Below are 21,423 nucleotides of genomic sequence, written 5' to 3'. Positions count from 1 at the left end.
TTGGGACAATATGTCTCCTGTCATTTCCTCAGTGACACTGTCTCTAGACCAAACAACATCCCTGGTCTCACCACAGTTTTGTACACCTTTCCTTTCATTTTAGCTGAAACTCTTCTATCACACATCACACCTGACACTTTCCTCCACCCGTTCCATCCTGCCTATACACGCTTCTTCACCTCTTTTCCACACTCTCCATTGCTCTGGACTGTTGACCCTAAGTACTTCAAATCCTCCACCTTCTTGATCTCTTCTCCCTGTAACCTCACTCTTCCACTTGGGTCCCTCTCATCCACACACATGTACTCTGTCTTACTGCGGCTAACCTTCATTCCTCTCCTTTCCAGGACAAACCTCCACCTCTGTAGCTTCTCCTCCACCTGTTCCCTGCTCTCGCTACAGATCACAATGTCATCTACAAACATCATAGTCCATGGAGATTCCTGTCTAACCTCGTCTGTCAGCCTGTCCATCACCATAGCGAACAAGAAGGGGCTCAGAGCTGATCCCTGATTCAGTCCCACCTCCACCTTGAACTCCTCTGTCACACCTACAGCACACCTCACCACTGTCTTACAGTCCTCATACATGTCCTGCACCGCTCTAACATACTTCTCTGCCACTCCAGACTTCCTCATACAATACCACAGTTCCTCTCTGGGCACCCTGTCATAAGCTTTCTCCAGATCGACAAAAACACAATGCAGCTCCGTCTGGCTTTCTCTGTACTTCTCTATAAACATCCTCAAAGCAAATACTGCATCTGTAGTACTCTTTTTTGGCACGAAAACATACTGCTGCCCACAAATGTCCACTTCTGCCCTTAGTCTAGCTTCAAGTACTCTTTCCCATAACTTCATTGTATGGCTCATCAGCTTTATTCCTCTGTAGTTGCCACAACTCTGCACATCTCCCTTGTTCTTAAAAATGGGCACCAGCACACTTCTCCTCCATTCCTCAGGCATCTTCTCGCTATCTAAGATCCTGTTGAACAACCCAGTCAGAAACTCTCCTGCCACCTCTCCTAGACACTTCCATACCTCAACAGGTATATCATCAGGACCAAGGGCCTTTCCACTTTACATCCTCTTCAATGCCCTCCTCACTTCATCCTGACTAATCTTTGCTACTTCCTGGTCCACAACAGTCACCTCTTTTAGTCTTTGTTCTATCTCATTTTCCTCATTCATCAACTCTTCAAAGTACTCTTACCATGTTACCACCACACTAACGGCTAATACCCTAACCCCCTTTTAACCCCTTCTAACCCTAACCCCTGATATTTTTTCCTGTTTTTCTCTGTTCTGATACATTTTACTTTCTTGAATTTTTTCCCAACCCTTCTGTACACTATGGGTTTCTCTTTTTTGGGAGTTTTGTCTCTGTTCTTTAAATAGGCACACGCACAGACACAGACACACACTCACACACGCACACACACGCACGCGCGCACGCACACACACACACACACACAAGTTCGTGTGCATGCACATACACACACACATTACATTTCATGATAGGCATCAATACAAATACACAATTATCATAATTTTAGATTTTAAATTCTTCTTGAACACTAACATAAAATAACAAATCTTCATTTCCTCATTCCATAGTTTGAGAATTTAAGAATGAAACATTGAAAAGAAATTGTAATTAATGCAGAATAGATAAAAAAATAATATATATATACAAATTCTGGACTACATCCCTTTGTCAAACTGGTAACCCTGGGTTTCTCTCATTTCAGGGTCAATATACCCAGGGTTTCTACTAAACTTGCTTTGTAAAAGGGACCCAAGACAGCTTCCTCCCACCTCCAAAAAAACATGCGCTTCAGGTTAATTGTCCAGTCCCAAATTGACCGTAGGTGTGAGTGTGTGCATGCGTGTTTGTATATGTGTGGCTCTGCGGTGCACTGGCATCATGCTTGGAGTGTCCTCTGCCTCACACCTGCCAGTTGGCTGGCATAGGCTCCAGCTCCCCGCAACCTGTGACAACGACTAAAGCGGGTTTAGAAGATGAATGGATGAACACAGGTATGTATGGTTGAAGTGTCTTAGCTTCCATTTGTCGTCCTCCTCACTGCAATACAATAATCTTTCGCTTATTTGTGCTTCAAGATGTGCAGCTTAACTACATCTCAGATTTTCAGTAGGTAGTCATGTGATAACGTACGCGCATGCTATTTGCTGACAGCATCAGTGTGTGGACTGCATTCGGAGACTCATTGTTCCTCCTGCAACTTTTCTTTAATATAAAAGTGTTTTAAACAGTCAGTAAGAGTGCGGGAAAAGGTAATACAGATAAAAGGTGGTTTAATATCAATGTGGGGAGGGTTCATACACGTTTAAATTACCATAAATAAAATAAATGTCACAGTGAGCAGGATTAGGACCGTAATGCAGGACACGGGTGGAGCGGTTCTCATCCATGGTTTAATCGGAAAACCAAACTTCAGACAGGGGCAATGGTCAAAACAGGACTTAGGCAGAGGAGACGAGGCTCCTTTCACAAGTTCGGCCTCTTTTGCCACACCCCAGCACAGCAGATCAACACCGAACCATGACAGTACCCCCACCCCCCTCAAGGGACAGCCCCCGACGTCCCATAAACAGTCCTGGGGGAGGGTCAGGATCGGGCTCCAGGACTGAGTGGAGTTCAGGCCCAGGGTCAGAAACAGGTTCAGGAACTGGCTGGGATCCAGGCACAGGAACTGGCTGGGATCCAGGCACAGGAACTGGCTGGGGTTCAGGTACAGGAGCAAGCTGGGGTTCGGGTGCGGAGACAGGCTGGGGTCGGGTTGGGACCAGACGCAGAGACAGACTGGAGCGACGCAGAGACAGACTGGAGCCCGGGCGCCGACTCGGATGCAGGCTGGGGCTCGGACTCAGGAACAGGCTGGGGCTCGGACTCAGGGACAGGCCTGGGTTCGGACTTAGGGACAGACTCAGGAAAAGACTCAGGAGCAGGCGTGGAAGCCGGCACTGGAACAGGCTCCGGGACTGGCGCTGGAACAGGTTCGGGGCGGGGACAGGCAAAAAAACTGGAGCAGGAATACCGGTGTAGGCCGACAACCATACCATGGAGGCTATCCCCCACCGCCTTCTCTTGGCAGCCAGTTCCATATCCCATAGCTCGCTGCTGGCCAGGGCAGCTAAACCCTGCAGAAAGCTGGAGTCAGCTGGGTCCAGTGTTGGCCAGGTTGTTCAGTCACGGAGTGCTGGAGTAGGACTCCAAATGCAGGACACGGGGGGAGAAGCTTTCTTCTAATCAAAACAAAGTCAACAGCAAGGAAACAAGAAGTGCAGAAGTGCAAAAACAACCTGGCAACAAACCAAAAGAATAAATAGGCTTATAAGGCGTCAGGCTAATCGGCCCAATCGGGTCCAGGTGTGGAGACGAGCAACAGGTTTGGAAACAAGCAACAGGTTTGGAGATGAGGCTCTGCCCACAAGTTTGGCCTCTCGTCCTGCCACACCCCAGCATAGCAGACCAGCAACACCGAACCAAGACACAAAACCCTGGAGAAAGCAGGGGTCCACTGGGTCCAGTGTTTTCCAGATCTTTGTGTCACAGCGAGCAGGATTAGGACCCAAATGCAGGACACCGGTGGAGAAGCTTTCTGGAATGGTTTAATTACAAAACCAAACTTCAGACACAGGCAAGGATCAAAATAATATGCAGGCAGAGGTACTAAACAATCTGGCACAGAACTAAGACAAAACCCGGCTTAAAAAGCCTCAGACTGATCAAATCCAGATGTAGAGACAAGCAACATCGCGGAATTTCGTTTTTCGCGGGTGGTCCTGGAACGCATTAACCGCGAGTAACAAGATATAACTGTATAGGGTTAGTGGACCGAGGTAATGTAGGGATGGTACCCAACAGCCCACAGTTCAATGTAGTTCACAAGAACAAGACCTCCATGTTTTGTATTACTGCGCTGGTACCATCCCTGTCCGCACAAAGAGGGGAGCCCTTGAAGCCCTCAATGGAAACAGTTATCCGCCATGTCCATGTATTACCAATAACTCGATACTCCAACTCGATACTCTAGATGCAAGTTCCATGAACTTCTCCATCTTGTTAGTTGGCGATCTCTCGTTGTCTGTGATGCCCGTGAGCAGACATGGCTTTTATTATCTTTTGTCTTTTTATTATCTCCTGTTCATACTCATCCACAAAAGTTAACTGAGTCCACCTGTGTCTGTGTTTGTGTCTGGTTGATTCGTACAGGGTGTCTGGAGATGAACTCTGACAGACTCCTCCAGATTTTGCACTCCCTCTAAATGTGGCAGGGAGTCACGACTCATGGTATACTGTTTCAAGTTGGGGTAATTGGACAAGACACAGCAGCTGACACCACAGCGAGCAGTCCCCATTGGACAGGCTCTAGACCACTTATTAGTTTTTGCACTATAATACTCAACAAAACTCTTGATATCAATGCCGTTGTAGCCCCCCATGACAAATAGCTTGTTGTTTATCACTTCAATGCCAAAGTTGCTGCGGAAAGACGACATGCAAGGTCGTTGATGCCACTCGTTGGTCCGTGGGTTGTAGGCCTCAACGCTTCTGAGACGTGAGAGGCCATTGTAGCCACCAAGCTATCAGAACAAAATAATTAAAAAGGTCATATGAGTGTTTGTGTTCAAATCAAATTTAACATATTATGAATCATGTTAACAAACTTGTGAACATTGTGAACATGACATGCATGCTGCCAACTAAACATCAAACGGGACATTTTCATTTTCATTCATGTAAGCACTAAGTCCTACTGCATAAAATGACATGCTGTCCTTAAAGTGGGTTAGTTCTTCATTTACTCACTACATAGATGTGGCTGTCATATAAAATGACACCATTTCCACTGCGTCTGGTTCTCATGTCAGCGAACCTTGTCCATTGGTTGGACTTTGGACAATAAAATTCACAACTTTGAAGAACAATTTTTCCATTGAAACCACCACAAATGTAAATCTGGGCAGAAAAAGAGGAAAACGAAAAGTAGTTAACAAATATTACTTTTCTTGGCATAAGCCCAAAGTAGTCATTTTTCTCTCATGTCTAATTTTCTTCTCTTTCTTTTTAATATAATTAAAGAATTCTTATTGATACAAATATTGAATACGTTCCAGCATATAGTGTAGTCCACAAATGTTTGAATTAACAACTTCGTTCGTTCTTTCGTCCGTGTGTCCGTCCATTCTCTTATCTGTTTCTTTGCCTGCAAGGGTCATGGGGGTTGCTGGAGCCAATCCCAGCGGATTTACGGAAGACAAGCAGGGGACACTCCCGGTGCTTTGGTGTACTGCGGAAATTAAGAAATTCTTGCAGAGAAAATAATATGTTCATATTGGGTTCTCTCCAAATTCCCCGGTTTCCTCCCACCTCCAAAAACAAACACCCTAGATGAATTGATCAGTCCAAATTGCCCGTGGGTCTGATTGCGTGTGTGAGTGGTTATTTGTCATTCATGTGGCTCTGCAGTGCACTGCCACTTGTTGGTCCGTGGTTGAAGTATCCCCCACCTCTTGCCCACAAGTCATCTGGGTTAGGCTGCAGCAATCCCCACAACTCGCCATATGATGAACAAGCAGCAGAAAATGAATGAACGCATTAATTGTTTTTTTAAACATTTAGCAGAGCTCTAAACTCTGGCAAAGTATTGAAAACCAAAAACACAAAAGGTAAACAAGAAGGTAACTCAATGCACCCATGTTTCCTGTCAGCATTATAACAACTCCAAAGCAAAGCAATTCCCAACTGCTCTGTAACTTCACCCACCTTGTTATTGAATACTGCACAACCGCAATCACTTCTGACATCATGCATGGATGCAATCAGACTCCATTGGTTTATCTCAGGTCTGTAGCGCTCTGCAGTCCTCAGTCGACGATTACCATCAAAACCTCCTAATGCATAAATAAATCCACCCAAAGCAGCAACGCTTACATAGCAGCGGCAGTGGTTCATGGGTGCTGCTTCAAGCCAAATGCATCTTTTTACATCAAATTTGCGCATGTTGTTGCAAGCGTCCTCCCCATTAGAGCCACCAATACAATAGATAAACCCATTGTGGAAAACAGTGCCATGACAGCCACGGGGACTTTCCTGATGATCTGTGATGTTCAACCAGTAATCAGCACGGATATCGTAAACCTCGATGATGTTAGTTACATGGGTGCTGCACCAGCCTCCAATGGCAAACATTACGGCATTAGGTAAGCGAGGACGAGCAGTGTAGTTAGAGCAAAATGTCATGGGTGGTGTGGCATTCAAAAGCCGGTATTTGAGTTGCAAGGCATTAATAATAATTTGAACACACTGGGTGTTGTTTCTCAAATATGGATTGGACATCATGGACTTAATGTCAGCTATACTGCACAATGCCAGCCGAGCCTACAGAGGAAAAAGAGAATTTGAATTGAACAGAATGGAATTGTGCTATTCCATATTTATAAATATAAAAATCACCAATTTCAGTCTGACATGACTTTTAACTTTAGAAATATTTTTGTATTAACAGGACTCATACCAAAACTAAATAACAAAAATATATTTTGGTCACTTTAGCCTGATAAAAGTTAACTTAGCTGCAGGTGTAGAAGCACCCAGGTAACCTTATAGTTGTAATTATTTTTGCTGTAAAACATGAGCTAATTACTGAATCTGAAAATTTAAATTAAGCATAATGACAGAATGTTGTCTTACCTTTAACAAGAGCGCAGCTAAGTATGTGGTTCTGTGCACAGGTGCATGGTCGATCCACCTAACTATGGCCTCGTACACAGTTTTCTCCTCATTCACATTAATATCATCACTATCAAGCATGTCACTGAGTTCCTGCCAAGTGAGCTGCAGGAACTCCTCGCTAGAAACAACCTCCTCAAACTTATTTGTCAAAAGGAAGTGAGCCTTGTGCTGCAATTGAGGACAAAAGATGGCGAACCGACGAACACCAATGCAGTTTTCTGGAGTAAGATTCTCTTCCACGAATTTGATGCATGCCTCTACAATATCAGTTATAATGAAAAAGTCAGCTGCTATAAAAAGCTGTTGTACATTGTCCTCTGTCACAGTGACAGAACCAGTGTATGCAAAATCAATGATAACCTCCATCACCTCAGCAGACACGTCAGGAATGGCAAAATGTGTTCTGGTACAGGCTGTGTGTCGGCAGAAAAGTGCCCTGTGAATGAAGAAAAGCATTAAGTAGCTATAATAGCACATCATATGATCAAACTCAAAAACAAATAAGCAAACAAAACAAAACAAGGCTACACCAATGATCATGTGGAAAATGACAGCTTAACCTGGAGGGGTCGTTTGGGTGTCACAAGTGCCTTTGGTACTAGTAAACCCTAAGTTGTAGATCAGTGATTAACTTTATAGTCATATCAGCTGATCTACGGCCACGTGTTCTTGACACTTGAGTATACAGAGGTGCTGAGCTGTCAACTGATCACCACCTGGTGGTGAGTATGATCAGGTTACGTGGGAGGCAGACCTAGGAGGTCCAAACTGGCCTCATTGAACAGTGACCTCCAGCTCGCACTGGAGCTGTTTGCAGCCAGGTGTGAAGCAACCGATATGAGGAGTAGGACCTTTAAATCTGAGGCCATGGTTCTCAGCTGAAAAACGGTGCAGTGCCCACTCCGAGTGGGGGGAAACGTGGTCTGGTGAGTCCAGATTTACCCTGTTCCAGAGTGATGGGCTTATCAAGGTAAGTAGAGAGGCAGATGAAGTGATGCACCCATCATGACCAGTGCCTACTGGACCAGCCTGTGGGGGCAGTGTTGTTATATGGGGTTGCTGCAGTTGGTCAGGTCCAGGTTCAGCAACAGCATGTGCTCAAAGAATGAGGTCAGCTGACTAACTGAATATACTGAATGACCAGGTATTTCCATCAATGGAGTTTTTTTCTTCCCTAATGCCACAGGTTTATTCAAAGATGACAATGCAAGGATTCATCTGGCTCAAATTGGAAAGAGTGGTTCGGGGAGTATGAGACATTGTTTACTCATGGATTGGCCACCACAGAGTCCAGACCTTAAGCCCGCTGAGAATCTTTGGGATGTGCTGGAGAAGGCTTTGCCCAGCGGTCACTCTACATTGGTGAAATATTAATGCAACGCTGGATGGAAATAAATCTTGTGACATTGCGGAAGCTTATTGAAACAAGGAATCAGCGAATGTGTGACCTAATCCAAACTAAGGTGGTCCAACACAATATTAGACAATATTGTCACAATATTGTGACCTGTTTTTGGTGGTGAATTTTGTTTCAGCCAGGCAGTGTATAACATAGTAACATAAGAAAATATGCTGATTGAATGAATGAAAGCAGTAGAGATGCTGATTTATACAGGTCCGGCTAGTATTAATTAACGTGACTGCTGTGTTTCTCAGATAAAGTGGCTGATCCTCAACCTGTCATAATTTTACTGTATAACTGTATTTTGGGCTGAACTCAGTGATGAACTATATCAGTTTACACTGATATTACGTAAGTAACTCACTCGAAGTATATACTGCAGTTACACATGATGATCCTGTGAACATTAAAACTGGCACCCCCAGCGAAGATGACAGTGTCATGTAAAGGCTCCAAGGTATGCCTTGTTACTTTTGGCATTTTTGAATTTGTTCCCACCACAATACCAATAGTCAAGTGTTTTGAGTTGGAATAATCAGATAAAACAATGATTGATTGATTGATTGAATTGATTGTATAAACTGCCAACAGGCATATATAATGATTAGATTAAAGAGATTAGATGTTAATGCTAAAACAACAAGTGATGAGAAGACATCAAAGTGGAATATAGGTAGTTATGACAGTTTTAAGGCCAGGATTAGTAAAATAATAAACCTGCCATTATAAAGATCAAAGCGCAGTGATTATCATTAGTCTGCTTTGATCTAACCGTAACTCTCTGGCTTTAGCGCCAGTTTTACAACATCGACTCATCTTCTGGGTCAGACCGGGATGCGCTGCCTGCTGGTAGGAGAACTCTGTGATGGTTCTTCCTTCTTCTTTTCCTTTCGGCTTTCCCCTTCAGGGGTCGCCACAGTGAATCAATTGCCTCCATCTAACCCTGTCCTTTGCATCCTCTTCTCTCACACCAACTACCATCATGTCCTCCCTCATTACATCCATAAACCTCCTTTTAGGTCTTCCTCTAGGCCTCCTGCCTGGCAGAGCTTGGTTTGTAATACCAATACATTTGTTTTCATGTTTGGTTATATTGTGGAATTATTTACGGGTTCCTGCTAGTGTTAATTATAATTTTATACAGTTGGTTAGTTTATGTAATGTAAGTAGTGCAAAATACAAATACGCCTCGAATAACAACTTGTTTGTCACACTTTACATTTTAAGCATTTTAGTCACATACGAAGGACTCAATCTGGCAAATGATTGCTCTGAGCTTCCTTTCTGTATTTCCGTCAATGTTTGCAGCTTCCGGTCTTCCGGTCCGATCATGACGCAGCACGAGCGGATCCGGAAGTGAAGCGCTAATAATAAACAAACCTGAAAGCTGTGTGGTTTAGGAGAAGATGGTGTACGTGTCCAACGGTAAGTGGTTTCTCCTCCGTCTTTAACATAATTAAAATTTCTAGAGCGGATATGGCTTTCTTGTTTTAGTTTTCTCTGTCGATCAGTCTTATTTGAAATATGCGACATCACAGGAATATGTAATGGTTACAGGGCGTTCAGTTTAATTTGGCTAGCTAGCATGTCAACTAGCTTAGCTCTAGGTAAGTCAGATCAATCAACTTATGGGTTGAGTTTTCTTTTAGAAGTTAAAATGTTCAAGTTTCGGGTCTTTCTTTTTATCTTTCATGTTGTTCACATTTTTGTTGGGGTTCCCTCTTTGTTCAAAGACGTGTACAGTACATAGCTTCTGTAGTGTCTAACATATTGTGAGTATTTGCGATCTCCCCAGTAACGCACTAATATCGCCAACGATCTCACCCCAAACCTGTTCCCCATTTGTCTCATCCAGGCCAGGTCCTGGACAGCAGAAGCCAGTCGCCATGGCGACTGTCCTTTCTGGTGGACTTCTTCTGGAGACTAGTCGAAGTCGTCGGCCTGTTGTAAGTCAATTAATCGCAGTTGTGTTGAATCAAGGAAAGCAAAGGTCCACATTATTAACTAGAATGGATATGTAATAAAAAAATGACATATATACTTGATTGTTACTTGTTTTTTAACATAAGGATTCTGTTATTTTCTTTTGTTTTTTACTGGGTCCAAAATGCTGCTGTAACTCCTTTTATTATTTGGACTGAGACGAGCCAAAACCCGGGATCTTTATTGTTAAATATCCAAGCCTGATGATCATAAATCCAAAGGAAATCACTGTAATAGACATTCTCATCATCATTCTCGTCTTCTCTTCTTTTGAGATGAATGCTGACCGCAGCATCCCGTGATCACAATGACACAGTTCATATGCCGATGTTTAGCAAATAAAATAATTTCCCAGCTTAATGTATGATGTAAACATGCTCTTAGGCAGAAGGAAATGTAAAAATCTTTTGAAGGTATTAATAAAAACACAGTTTTAACACCATCATTACCATTTGGTTTAACTTTTTGTTTTCTAACAGCTTTAGGACAATGGTTCATCCCCACATGACAAAGGATGGTCACAGTGGTTCTTCAAGCTTCTATGATGGCAGAGGGTAAGACTCAGTGCCAGTCATTTTTCTACTGGCATAGACATTGAGGACATGTCTGACATGTGTCTCTGTCCATAATATTTAAAGTGACTGAATCTGACACTGCAGGTATTTTCTGTTTGTGTAGTTGGGGTTGCATGCACCACAGGTGGTTCAAGCTAAAGATTTTATTTGGAAAAGGGTATCCCGTTTCCTAAAAAGCTAGCTTGAGCTGTAGTTAGAATACTTGTTACACTCTAACAGTCATGAGTCATTTTCCCCAGAGATAAGGGAATTTCAGTATGGGAGAGATTTTTAATGTTGTCTATTCTTCACACTTGTATTATCTGATGAAGCCAGAAAATATTAAGTTAATAATTTTTCCCACACATTTCATACCATTGTTCCCTCTACACTTTCAGTCCTCCAGGTCCTCCTGGTGGCAGAAGACGGATGGGAAGAATATCCCATGGAGGGGGTCCTAGTGCTCCACCAATGGGTGGAGGAGGATGAGGAAGGTGAGCAAAAGTTTTTTTTTTCTCTGACATCAATCAACAAATAAACATCATAATCTCAAAGTTTTAGTAGTGTAAACTTCTTTTTTAATTATCCTAAAACTATCTGGACACGTGAGGACATTTCGTCTCTCTTGTGAAGCTGTCAATTGATTTGTTCTCTGCAGGTAAACGCCTACACCAGCTGTGTAGGCATGGGACTTGGCACCGTGTCCATTTTCTGAGAATGATGGTGAAATCACAGTGTTGAGGCCCCCTGTTCATCAGCTGCCACTGCCATGAGCAGTTTTTGATGCCTTTCTGGGAATTCCTATTTGTAGGGGCCAGAATGGCTGATATAGCAGCTACCCATTCCACTTCCTCCCCTTGTACTGCCCCGCACTTTCTCGTTAGACCTGTCTCCAAGAGATGTTGATAATTAAGGATGTAAAGAGATGATCACCACCTCGCCCCTGTTATGATTTGTACAAAAAATCACGAGTTTCTTCTGTGTCTCGTCCGTCTGTTTAAATAACAGCTTTCACATTAACATGTATTGTTACACCTTGTGACTGCACAAATTATGTCCACATAAAGATGAGTAATATCGTCAAAAAATAAATGGCAGACTTTGGATTATTTTTTTCCCCCACTGTTGATAATGTCAGAAACTATAAAAAGCAGTTTTATAAGAGGTGATTGTTTTTGTCTGAGATATACTGTAATAATATAATGGCAGGTGAAAATATTCTTTTAGCAGTTGATTCATACACGTTAGACTAGGAAAAAGCATTGGAAAAAATGATTTGTGAAGAATGACTTCGGTTGAATGTTATGTCAAAATGCAATATCACAATTCCTAGTTTGTTGGCTTTTTGTTCAAATAAAACACATTTATTGTGTTTCCCACTGTCGAAGGATTTATTTATACAGACCCCAACTGACATAAAAATGATAAGCCACATTACTTACACAATATTAACAAGCAAACCACCTGCTCTAGAACTGATAACAAATTGAGATTATGTTCTACATAGTCTTAACAGTAAAAAATACTGCTGTACTCTCCCATCATGCACAGAGACAACACTGGTTTGTCTGAAAGATGAATTTTGTATTTAATCAAAAGAGTTTTACCATGTGCCAAAACTTCCAACTCTTCTCTGATTCCAGCTGAAAGGCAAGTGACCTACTGGTGACACTACCTGAATGCATCCTCTGTTACCAAACGTGGAATACTGAGCACTGTTGCTTTGCAATACAATACTCACACTACACTTTCTGCAGACATTTAATCCCAGTAGGATGTTCATTTTCACCAGACAAAGGCAGCTCTCTCACGCAGCATTCGGACTCCAAATCGCTGCCATTCCCTCTGGTGGATCCACATTTCCTGCGTGGTGTCTAGACATGCTAGCACTGCTCCCCCCTTCCATGATATCAGCCGAGGGTCCATATCCTAAAGCACAAGCAGTACATCAGAGGAATTACATGTCTATAAAATGCACTGTGTGTAGCACTCATCTTACTCACATAAAAGATTACATAACTGGTAAAAGTAAAACCAGTCAAAGTATTTTTGTGTGTTGAATTTGGTAAGTCTTGGGTACTATATATTGTTTTTGAGGTATTTAGCTGGGGATAAGATGACCAACTGACGGTCACTTTCAAAATGACCCTTCCATAGAATTAAAAAAATAATAATTTGCAGAAGGCTTATCCTGGTTTCTTAATTTATATGTGGAAAGCTACAGTATGTGAAGCAATAATGTTTTGATTCCAAGTCTGATCAAAGCAAAATGACAACCGTGTCTGAAAACGATCATGAAAACCACAACTTAGTATAAAATTCAAATGATCAAAAGGAACAATCTCAGAATTTGGTTGAGGTGAGTGGAGGTTGGTGATTCTAGAATGTGGTGTTAGCTAGATAAGATTCAAATGAAAACTTACTAGATACAGACATATATCCAAAGGAACCATCACCTTATCCTGGTGGAGAGGTTTGTGTGCCCTAAGGATCCTGGGAGCTATGTTGTCGGGAGTCTTGTACTCCTGGTAGGGTCACCCGAGGCAAACAGGTTTCAGGTGAAGGGCCAGACAAAGAATGGTTCAGAAGATCCCATGAAAGTACGAGAAGGGAAACAAGTGACCCTGCCCGGAAGAAGCCCGGGGCCCATGACTAGAGCCAGGCCTGGACGGAGGGCCCATCAGCGAGCGCCTGGTGGCCATGTCTGCCACGGGGCCCGGCCGGGCTCAGGCTGAAAAGGCAACGTGGACTCTTCCCACCCCTGTGGACCCACCACCCGCAGGACAGACCAATGGGATCGGGTGCGCTGCCATATGGGTGGCAGTGATGACAGGGGTCATGACGGACCAGACCCGGGCAGCAGAAGGGGGCTTTGGGGTCGTGGAATGTCACCTCTCTGGCAGGGAAGGAGCCGTAGCTTGTGTTGGAGCTGGAGCGTTACCAGTTGGATCTGGTGGGGCTTACCTCCACGCATAGCCTTGGTTCTGGATCCAAACTCCTGGATAGGGGTTGGACCTTGTTTTACTCTGGAGTTAGGTCAGGAGTGAGGCAAAGGGCGGGTGTGGGGATACTCACAAGCCCCCAGCTGAGCGCCGCTGTGTTGGAGTTGAACCCAGTGGTTGAGATAGTTGCTTCCCTACGCCTTAAGGTTGTGGGAGGGAAAATTCTGACTGTCATTTGTGCGTACGCATCAAATATCAGCTCAGAGTACTCGGCCTTCTTGGGGTCCCTAAATGGGGTCCTTGATGGGATCCCTGCAGGGGACTCCATTGTTCTCCTGTGGGACTTCAATGCACACGTTGGCAATGATTGAGACACTTGGAGGGGCGTGATTGGGAGGAATGGCCTCCCTAATCTAAACCCAAGCGGTGTTATGTTGTTGGACTTCTGTGCTAGTCACGGATTGTCCATAACTAGCACCATGTTTGAACACAAGAATGCTCATAAGTGTACCTGGTACCAGAGCACACTGGGTCAAGGTCAATGATCGATCTTGTGATGGTATCATTTGACCTTCGACCTTGTGTTTTGGACACTCGGGTGAAGAGAGGGGCAGAGCTGCCAACTGATCACCACCAGGTGGTGGTCCGTTGGCGGAGGAAAGCTTTGGATAGACCTGGTAAGCCCAAACGAGTAGTGCGGGTGAACTGGGAACATCTGGAGGAGGACTCTATCCGTGAGGCCTTCAATTCACACCTCCGAAGAAGCTTCTCATGCATCCCTGTGGAGGCTGGGGGCATTGAACCTGAATGGTCGATGTTCAAAGCTTCCATTGCTGAAGCTGCAGCTGAGAGCTGTGGTCTCAAGGTCTTGGGTGCCTCAAGGGGCGGTAACCCTCGAACACCGTGGTGGACCCAGTTGGTCAGAGAAGCCGTCCGACTGAAGAGGGAGGCCTTCAGGGGCATGTTGTCCCTGGGGACTCCTGAAGCAGTTGCAGGGTACCGACATGCTAAAAGGACTGCAGCCTCGGTTGTGATGGAGGCAAAACAGAGGGTGTGGGAGGAGTTCAGAGAGGCCATGGAGAAGGACTATCAGACGGCACCAAAGTTGTTCTGGAGGACTGTCTGACACCTCAGGAGGGGGAAATGGGGGACCATCCAGGCTGTATACAGCAAGATTGGGACACTGTTGACCTCGACTGAGGACTTTGTCGGTCGGTGGATGGAACACTTCGAGGAACTCCTGAATCCAACTACTCCAACTGACCCGTCCTCTGTTGCAGAGGCAGAGTTGGAGGATGATGGGGGATTCGAGTCAATCTCTTGGGGCGAAGTCACCGAGGTAGTTAAACAACTTCACGGTGACAAAGCCCCGGGTGTTGATGAGATTCGCCTGGAAATGCTAAAAGCTCTGGGTGTTGAGGGGCTGTCATGGACGACACGCCTCTTTAACATTGCGTGGAAGTCTGGGACAGTGTTGAAAGAGTGGAAGACTGGGGTGGTGGTTCTTCTTTTTAAAAAGGGGGACCAGAGGGTGCGTGCCAACTACAGGGGCATCGCACTCCTCAGCTTCCCTGGGAAAGTTTACTCCAAGGTGCTGGAAAGGAGGTTCCAGCCGATTCTTGAACCTCAGATTGAGGAGGAACAATGTGGGTTCCATCCTGGTCGTGGAACAACGGACCAGCTTTTTACTCTCGCAGGGATCCTAGAGGGGGCTTGGGAGTATGCCCATTCAGTCTACATGTGTTTTGTAGACTTGGAGAAGGTGTATGATCGAGTCCCCAGGGATATACTGTGGGAGGTACTGCGGGAGTATGGGGTGAGGGGGCCTCTCCTCAGGGCTATCCAATCCCTGTACGCCCAAAGCGAGAGCTGCGCTCAGGTTATCAGCAGTAAGTCTGACTTGTTTCGAGTAGCTGTTGGCCTTTGCCAGGGCTGTGCTTTATCACCAATTCTGTTAGTGATTTTCATGGACAGGATATCGAGGCATAGTCGTGGTGAGGAGGGGTTACAGTTTGGTGGCCTGAGGATTGTATCGCTGCTTTTTGCAGATGATGTGGTCCTGTTTGAGTCATCGGCCTGTGAACTGCAGCGCTCACTGGTCCGGTTTGCAGCCGAGTGTGAAGCGGCGGGGATGAGGATTAGCACTTCCAAATCTGAGGCCATGGTCCTCAGCAGGAAACCGGTGGACTGCCTTCTCCGACTGGGGGATGAGGTCCTTCCACAAGTGAAGGAGTTTAAGTACCTTGAGGATCTGTTCACGAGGGAACAATGGAGCATGAGATTGGACGGAGAATTGGGGCAGCAGGAGCGGTATTGCAGTCGCTTTACCGCACTGTTGTCACAAAGAGGGAGCCAAGCCGAGAAGCGAAGCTCTCCATCTACCATTCGATCTTTGATCTCACCTATGGTCATGAGCGATGGGCCATGACCGAAAGAACAAGATCGTGGATACAAGTGGCTGAAATGGGCTTTCTCAGGCGGATAGCTGGTGTCTCCCTTAGAGATAAGGTGAGAAACATTGCTGTTCCCGAGGGGCTCAGAGTAGAGCCGCTGCTCTTTCGCGTGGAAAGGAGTCAGTGGAGGTGGTTTGGGCATCTGGTGCGGATGCCTCCGGGGCGCCTCCCTAGGGAGGTGTTTCTGGCACGTCCAGCTGGGAGTAGACCTCGGGGCAGACCCAGGACCAGGTGGAGGGATTATATCTCAACACTGGCCTGGGAATGCCTTGGGATCCCCCAGTCAGAGCTGGTGGATGTGGCCGGGGAAAGGGAAGTCTGGGGCTCCCTGTTGAAGCTGCTGCCCTCACGACACGACTACGGATAAGCGGTGAAGATGGATGGATGGAGATACAGACATACTGCTGACCATCCCCTGGTCAATTAATGTCAGATGAAGATGTAAAACCAGGCCTCTAACCTACTGCTTTTATCTGTGTAATATTCTGTGACAATATAAAACATATCCCATATTACCTTTGGTCTCGTGATGACTTCTACATTGTCTACTAGCCGTCTGAATGAGGGTGGCATCTTGTTGATGATGCGGTGAAGCAGGAAATCCTGAGCACCGTGAAACATGAGACCTCCTCCCACCACCAGGATGGAGCTGTACATCTTGCGTTTGGTTTCATCTGATGCTGGCAAAAAAAAGGAAAATTAAAATAGGACAGTTTTTAAATTTCCTTAATCACCCAATCCCACCTTAATTTATAATTTAAAGCACTTGATAAACTTCATCTCTCCCTACAGCACACTGCCTACTTGGTCATTTCCTCCCATCACCCTCTGTTCTTGCTTACCACAACAGTCGATGCTATGCAGGATGGCCTTGTCCAGGCCTAGTGCTTTGCTCTCAAACTGACTCATGATTGCAGTCTTCCTTGAGAGGTGGGCAGACACAGGTTCCTCAACTTCTCCCGCTCCCATTTGGCACTCTCCCTGGGCAGGTCCCAGCTCCAACTCCCCCTTCATTGCTCCTCCTAAGCCTCTGTGCAGGTCAGAAAGCTCCCCGACCCCTCCCTGCCCACTCATGTCACCATCCAAGCTTCCACATGGTCTGGAAATAGCCTTTCGGTCTGCAGCTGATTTAGAGGACTGATAAAAATAATATCAGACAAATCAGAATTGGCTGCTGCAGAGGTGACATATACTGAGCATCTACTACCTGGTCCTGTTTGCTCTGTGTGGCCAGCAAATAGTGTTCATCATGAGGATCTTCTGAGTCGCCTTGGGAACGGTACTGAAGTGATGTCATCTTCTGGCCTACAATGCCAAATGTGGTCGGGTAGAAAAGACCCATGGGTGCCTAACATAAGTACACAGATCTGAGCATCAAGAAAGGTAACACAAATAGAGCCATGGATAAAAAGCAATTCTAAAACAAAACCAGAGGACTACGTACTGTAAAAGCATCAGCAGCAATCTTAAAAAGAATCATTCATATTACTATTTAAACTAAGTACCTTCAATTTCTCATCACCGAGTCGAACTTGATAGAGAAGAGCTGGGGCTTCCGGGAATCGCGTCTGGAATTCATGATCTTGTAGTCCTGATATATCCTGTTAACAGTAAGTGAAGGAAGGATTCTGAAGAGCATCTGAAGAGAAACACGTACAAACTCTTTACTGAAAACTACCCGACGCACTTGGTCAAGATGACAGAAGGTCTCTTTCAGGTGTTGGAGCAGCTGACAGTCCAGTCTGCTGGACAGCTGACAGTCTCTGTAGGGAAAGCCTGCTCTCTGCAGGAGCCAGAAGAACGTACGGGTAACATCTGAGCCGCCGTATCCCAAACACAGCCTAGAAGTCAGACGGACAGAACATATGGAATAATACTCACAATTTCTTAACCATACATTCACGATTGTCATTGTACTGTTTTTTTCAATTATAGGCTGGAAGAATAAATTACTGTAGTTGTTAAAAATTAAAATGGATCTTAGACTCACCTTGCGTTCCGGTGGGAGACTCCATCCTCTACACAGCAAAGACTGGTCTTTTGGTCTCCAACATCCACGACACAAGCACTGCTCAACCCACTGCCAAATGTAGCACACACTGACTCCTGGTGCACAATGATCGCTATTATGAAGCGCGCGCACGCACACGCACACACACACACACACAAACATGTTAAAGAGGGTCAAGTGAGCACAACAGTGAGAGACCTGATGGTTTGTTAACCTATAATGCTATACCTGAAAAGCCCATATTAACCAGCAGCATGTTGACAATCTCTTTGATGTGCTGCCGGTTGTTGATGTCAGGAACCAAAAGGATGCATCTGTAATACTGGAATCAAGTCACAAACACAAAGTGTAACATGAGAAGCCTGCAGATCTGTGGCGTACAACGTTCATGTTTTTAGCCAACTCTCTTTATAACTTCTTTTTATGCTTTTCAGGAGCGTTAAAACTGCCTGAGCCAAACAATTTTCTTCATATCCAAAATGCTTCTATATTTAAAATGTTTCCAGGTAAGGCAACATTTGCAGACATTAATCTCAAGGTTTTCCTTGCTTAGTCAATAATATTTTCATATTCCTATTAATTTATCTGATTAATTGAAAAAAAAAAACTTTCATGCACATTGTTAAGTAATAAATATTATCACAAGCTTCTTTTTTTTTCTTACTTTGCACCTAAATGTAAACTTTTTCTTACCTTCAAGTCTTTGAGGGGGATATCCAGTTGCTTTTGAATGACATTACCCCAGATTGTCTCTAGGTCAGTGAGGACGGCGGTCAGTGAACCTCCAGGACCAGCGTGTACGTTGAGTTGACCTCTGACCATGGGCCAGTGAATGTTGTAACAGTCGGATGGATTGACATAAAGAGCCTGCAAAAATCAGATTAAAATTTTTAAACCTAACACAAGTTTAGGTCATGCAAAATAGTTTTAGATGCTGAAGTTATCAACAACCTCATCTCCAACCAGATGAAGAGGATGGTGGGCTGTGTTGGTCCACTTCACTCTGGAGCTGCTGTCTAGCACGGCTGGACGGATCTGACAGTTATAGGCTCTGGCCTTAACACACAGACACACACAGACACACAGACACACACACACAGACACACACACACGTAAAGAAAACAGGTCATTTCCTACATTCTGTACGTGAAACTGGACTCCATTAGTCCTTTAATAAGTACCGCCATTTTTGACTACTGTCCTGTCCTGCAATTTCGCTTTCTGCCACAACCCCCAGCACCGTTCATGTGCAATATCACAGCATCACTCACATGCTTCCTCTACCTACACTGTCCCTACAGTACACACTGTCCCGTTTATCATACAGCGCAAGAACACACCACAGCCATACTTGTCTCTGAGCATCTCAGCCAATCAGCCATTCTTATTTATTGTACAGTAACATGATATTATGTGCTTTTAAGGGGTCTCTAGTGATTATAAGACTCCAATATTTGTGATGGATAGATGTTAAGTCGAGTGAAATTACATAAACTTGATTTTTATTTTTCCATGTATTTTCTTTGAAAACCAACCTCGAAATGACCCTTATCTGAATTTTATTTTATTATGTTGTGTTTATGTCCTGGTAGTGTTTCTGGTAAGTCTCAGAGAATAGTCCTTTCAAATTTATAGTGGTAATGGCATTTGAATGACCCCAAATGGCAAATATGGATTTATATTTAACAAATAACAACCTACGAAAAATTCAGCTTTCGAACAACCACTCCGAACAAATAGTGTTTGTATGTTGAGGACTATCTATATATGACATTTAATTCCTGTTAACTAGTCAGAGTCTAATCTAACAGTATCATGTCATTACTGCTGCTGAGATAACATGTTCAACAATTCTCTGGCTTCCTGTTTCTGTTTCATAACACACACCTGTTCAGCAGTCACTGGCGTCCTCCGCACACCATTTGACATTTTTTTAGACCAGATGGCCTGGTCAACCATTTTCAGTCCATTCTGCCTCTGTTCACTGCTCTCTGGTTTCTGTTGGACACAAAAAACAATGCTGTGTTAAAGATACAAAATGACACAGATACAGAATGAATGAAAGGAAAATGCAGGCAAAAACTAAAGTCTGGATTAAAAGTATAACCAGTCATTTGCAACACACATTTAGACCCTCTCTCAACAGCCAGGCATCTTCATATCTGGGTTGTCCACTCTGCTTGTGTCTCCTCGCTATCACGTGTGGGATTGTCACTGGAAGAGTGTCTGTTGCTCTACCGATGTGTAACGTCCTCGAACCAGGGTGGATGACAATGACAAAATTGCTCTGTATTTGCTGTAAGAGAGGAACACACAAAGAAGAAAAGAAGGATGATCAACAAAGGAACAAAGTGACAGTCAGACATTGGACGGGGTTGAACTTGGATTTCTGTGCTGGCCGCATATCAACTTCATCTGAAGGCAAACAGACTTCTACAGTTCATTTTTATCAGTTCCAGGTGCTTTTGTGAATGAATTTTTCATAGTAAACTCCAGGGGCTTCCACAAGTCCTTTACGAATCACAGAATGTATGAATACTGTATACTGCTCATGAGTCTCACAATTAACCAACATTTAAACAATTCAAAGATTTCTAAGGTTTGTTCAGGGTTTACTGTTCAGACAATAATAATCTTGTGTTAAATCAAACACAAATAACACTTCGATTATATTCGCTTCTTCACTTGTTATGACAGTACAGACAGTTGGTTTTCTTCCAGTTGTCACCTAGATAGAGGAGCTGGAGGGAAGGTTCGCCTGATGTTTCTGTCGAGTAACGTTACAATGACAGAAAAAACAAGCAATGGGTTAACCAATCCTAAAAATAATCTAGCAGATTAACTAGAGTCTCACCTCCTGCAGGGGGTCCGGGATGGCCGGTGGGGCGATCGGTCGCTTCACTCCACGCTGCTGCTCCTTGTCTTTCTCCTTGTCCCGTTCCTTGTCTTTCTCCTTCCCGTTGTCTTGGTCTTTATCAGCCTGAGTCATCGTCACTAGTTTAGCTGGTTAATACCGAAACATTGACTAAAGACCTTCCTAATGGCGTAAAATGTGGCTTTAATGCACCCTCAAGAAAGATGTGCAGCGTTCGGTCCAGCATTACTTCCGTGTTTGGTCATGTGGTACAAAATGGCGATTTCTATTTGTCTAAATGATGGTGGCGTTTTACAATGTAGCCGCAAGAGGGCACAAGCCAGTCTCTTATTGTGCCGGTCTCAAGCCCGGATAAATACAGAGGGTTGTGTCAGAAAGGGCATCCGACGTAAAACTTTTGCCAAATCAAACATGCAAATCAAATATATGACTTCCATATCG

At 44.3% G+C, this 21,423-nt stretch overlaps 3 protein-coding genes across 3 annotated transcripts; 1 reads left to right on the top strand and 2 right to left on the bottom strand.

Moving 5' to 3' along the window:
- Positions 1-3,365: 3,365 nt before the first annotated feature.
- On the bottom strand, positions 3,366-8,644 carry LOC137601676 (kelch-like protein 10). Its single transcript, XM_068324015.1, has 6 exons — positions 8,529-8,644; positions 6,721-7,198; positions 5,794-6,408; positions 4,837-4,986; positions 4,205-4,610; positions 3,366-3,625 (listed from the first exon to the last, which is right to left on the bottom strand). The coding sequence occupies exons 1-6, from the start codon at positions 8,642-8,644 to the stop codon at positions 3,366-3,368; spliced, it is 2,025 nt and encodes a 674-aa protein (XP_068180116.1).
- An 844-nt stretch (positions 8,645-9,488) lies between these two features.
- selenok (selenoprotein K) lies at positions 9,489-12,073 on the top strand. The gene is made up of 5 exons (XM_068339876.1): positions 9,489-9,589; positions 10,020-10,110; positions 10,627-10,701; positions 11,100-11,195; positions 11,360-12,073. The coding sequence occupies exons 1-4, from the start codon at positions 9,571-9,573 to the stop codon at positions 11,188-11,190; spliced, it is 276 nt and encodes a 91-aa protein (XP_068195977.1). The 5' UTR covers positions 9,489-9,570; the 3' UTR covers positions 11,191-11,195; positions 11,360-12,073.
- A 147-nt stretch (positions 12,074-12,220) lies between these two features.
- actr8 (actin related protein 8) lies at positions 12,221-21,212 on the bottom strand. Its single transcript, XM_068339865.1, has 13 exons — positions 20,962-21,212; positions 20,233-20,403; positions 19,995-20,105; positions 19,059-19,163; positions 18,801-18,974; positions 18,336-18,429; positions 18,087-18,219; positions 17,784-17,937; positions 17,602-17,697; positions 17,304-17,444; positions 16,939-17,233; positions 16,613-16,776; positions 12,221-12,630 (listed from the first exon to the last, which is right to left on the bottom strand). The coding sequence occupies exons 1-13, from the start codon at positions 21,094-21,096 to the stop codon at positions 12,487-12,489; spliced, it is 1,917 nt and encodes a 638-aa protein (XP_068195966.1). The 5' UTR covers positions 21,097-21,212; the 3' UTR covers positions 12,221-12,486.
- Positions 21,213-21,423: the final 211 nt, after the last annotated feature.

The sequence above is a fragment of the Antennarius striatus genome, chromosome 2 (assembly GCF_040054535.1).
Source record: "Antennarius striatus isolate MH-2024 chromosome 2, ASM4005453v1, whole genome shotgun sequence".
In the NCBI taxonomy this organism is placed as follows: domain Eukaryota; kingdom Metazoa; phylum Chordata; class Actinopteri; order Lophiiformes; family Antennariidae; genus Antennarius; species Antennarius striatus.
The sequence above is the reverse complement of the archived record's forward strand: the minus strand, read 5'-3'. Positions and strand labels throughout refer to the sequence as shown.

What these genes read in the sequence shown, in the direction of transcription:
- actr8 (XM_068339865.1), bottom strand. Translation starts at nt 21,096, where the DNA reads ATGACTCAGGCTGATAAAGACCAAGACAACGGGAAGGAGAAAGACAAG. An exon ending in GTCTCCCACCGGAACGCAAG is followed by an intron (nt 17,938 to 18,086) that starts GTGAGTCTAAGA and finishes TCTGACTTCTAG; the next exon opens with GCTGTGTTTGGGATACGGCG. An exon ending in TCGGTGATGAGAAATTGAAG is followed by an intron (nt 17,445 to 17,601) that starts GTACTTAGTTTA and finishes TACTTATGTTAG; the next exon opens with GCACCCATGGGTCTTTTCTA.
- selenok (XM_068339876.1), top strand. An exon ending in GTCGAAGTCGTCGGCCTGTT is followed by an intron (nt 10,111 to 10,626) that starts GTAAGTCAATTA and finishes GTTTTCTAACAG; the next exon opens with CTTTAGGACAATGGTTCATC. An exon ending in AGCTTCTATGATGGCAGAGG is followed by an intron (nt 10,702 to 11,099) that starts GTAAGACTCAGT and finishes CTACACTTTCAG; the next exon opens with TCCTCCAGGTCCTCCTGGTG.
- LOC137601676 (XM_068324015.1), bottom strand. Translation starts at nt 8,644, where the DNA reads ATGCCAAAAGTAACAAGGCATACCTTGGAGCCTTTACATGACACTGTC. An exon ending in ATGACAGCCACATCTATGTA is followed by an intron (nt 4,611 to 4,836) that starts GTGAGTAAATGA and finishes TTGTTCTGATAG; the next exon opens with CTTGGTGGCTACAATGGCCT. An exon ending in AGACACAAACACAGACACAG is followed by an intron (nt 3,626 to 4,204) that starts GTGGACTCAGTT and finishes AAACCATTCCAG; the next exon opens with AAAGCTTCTCCACCGGTGTC.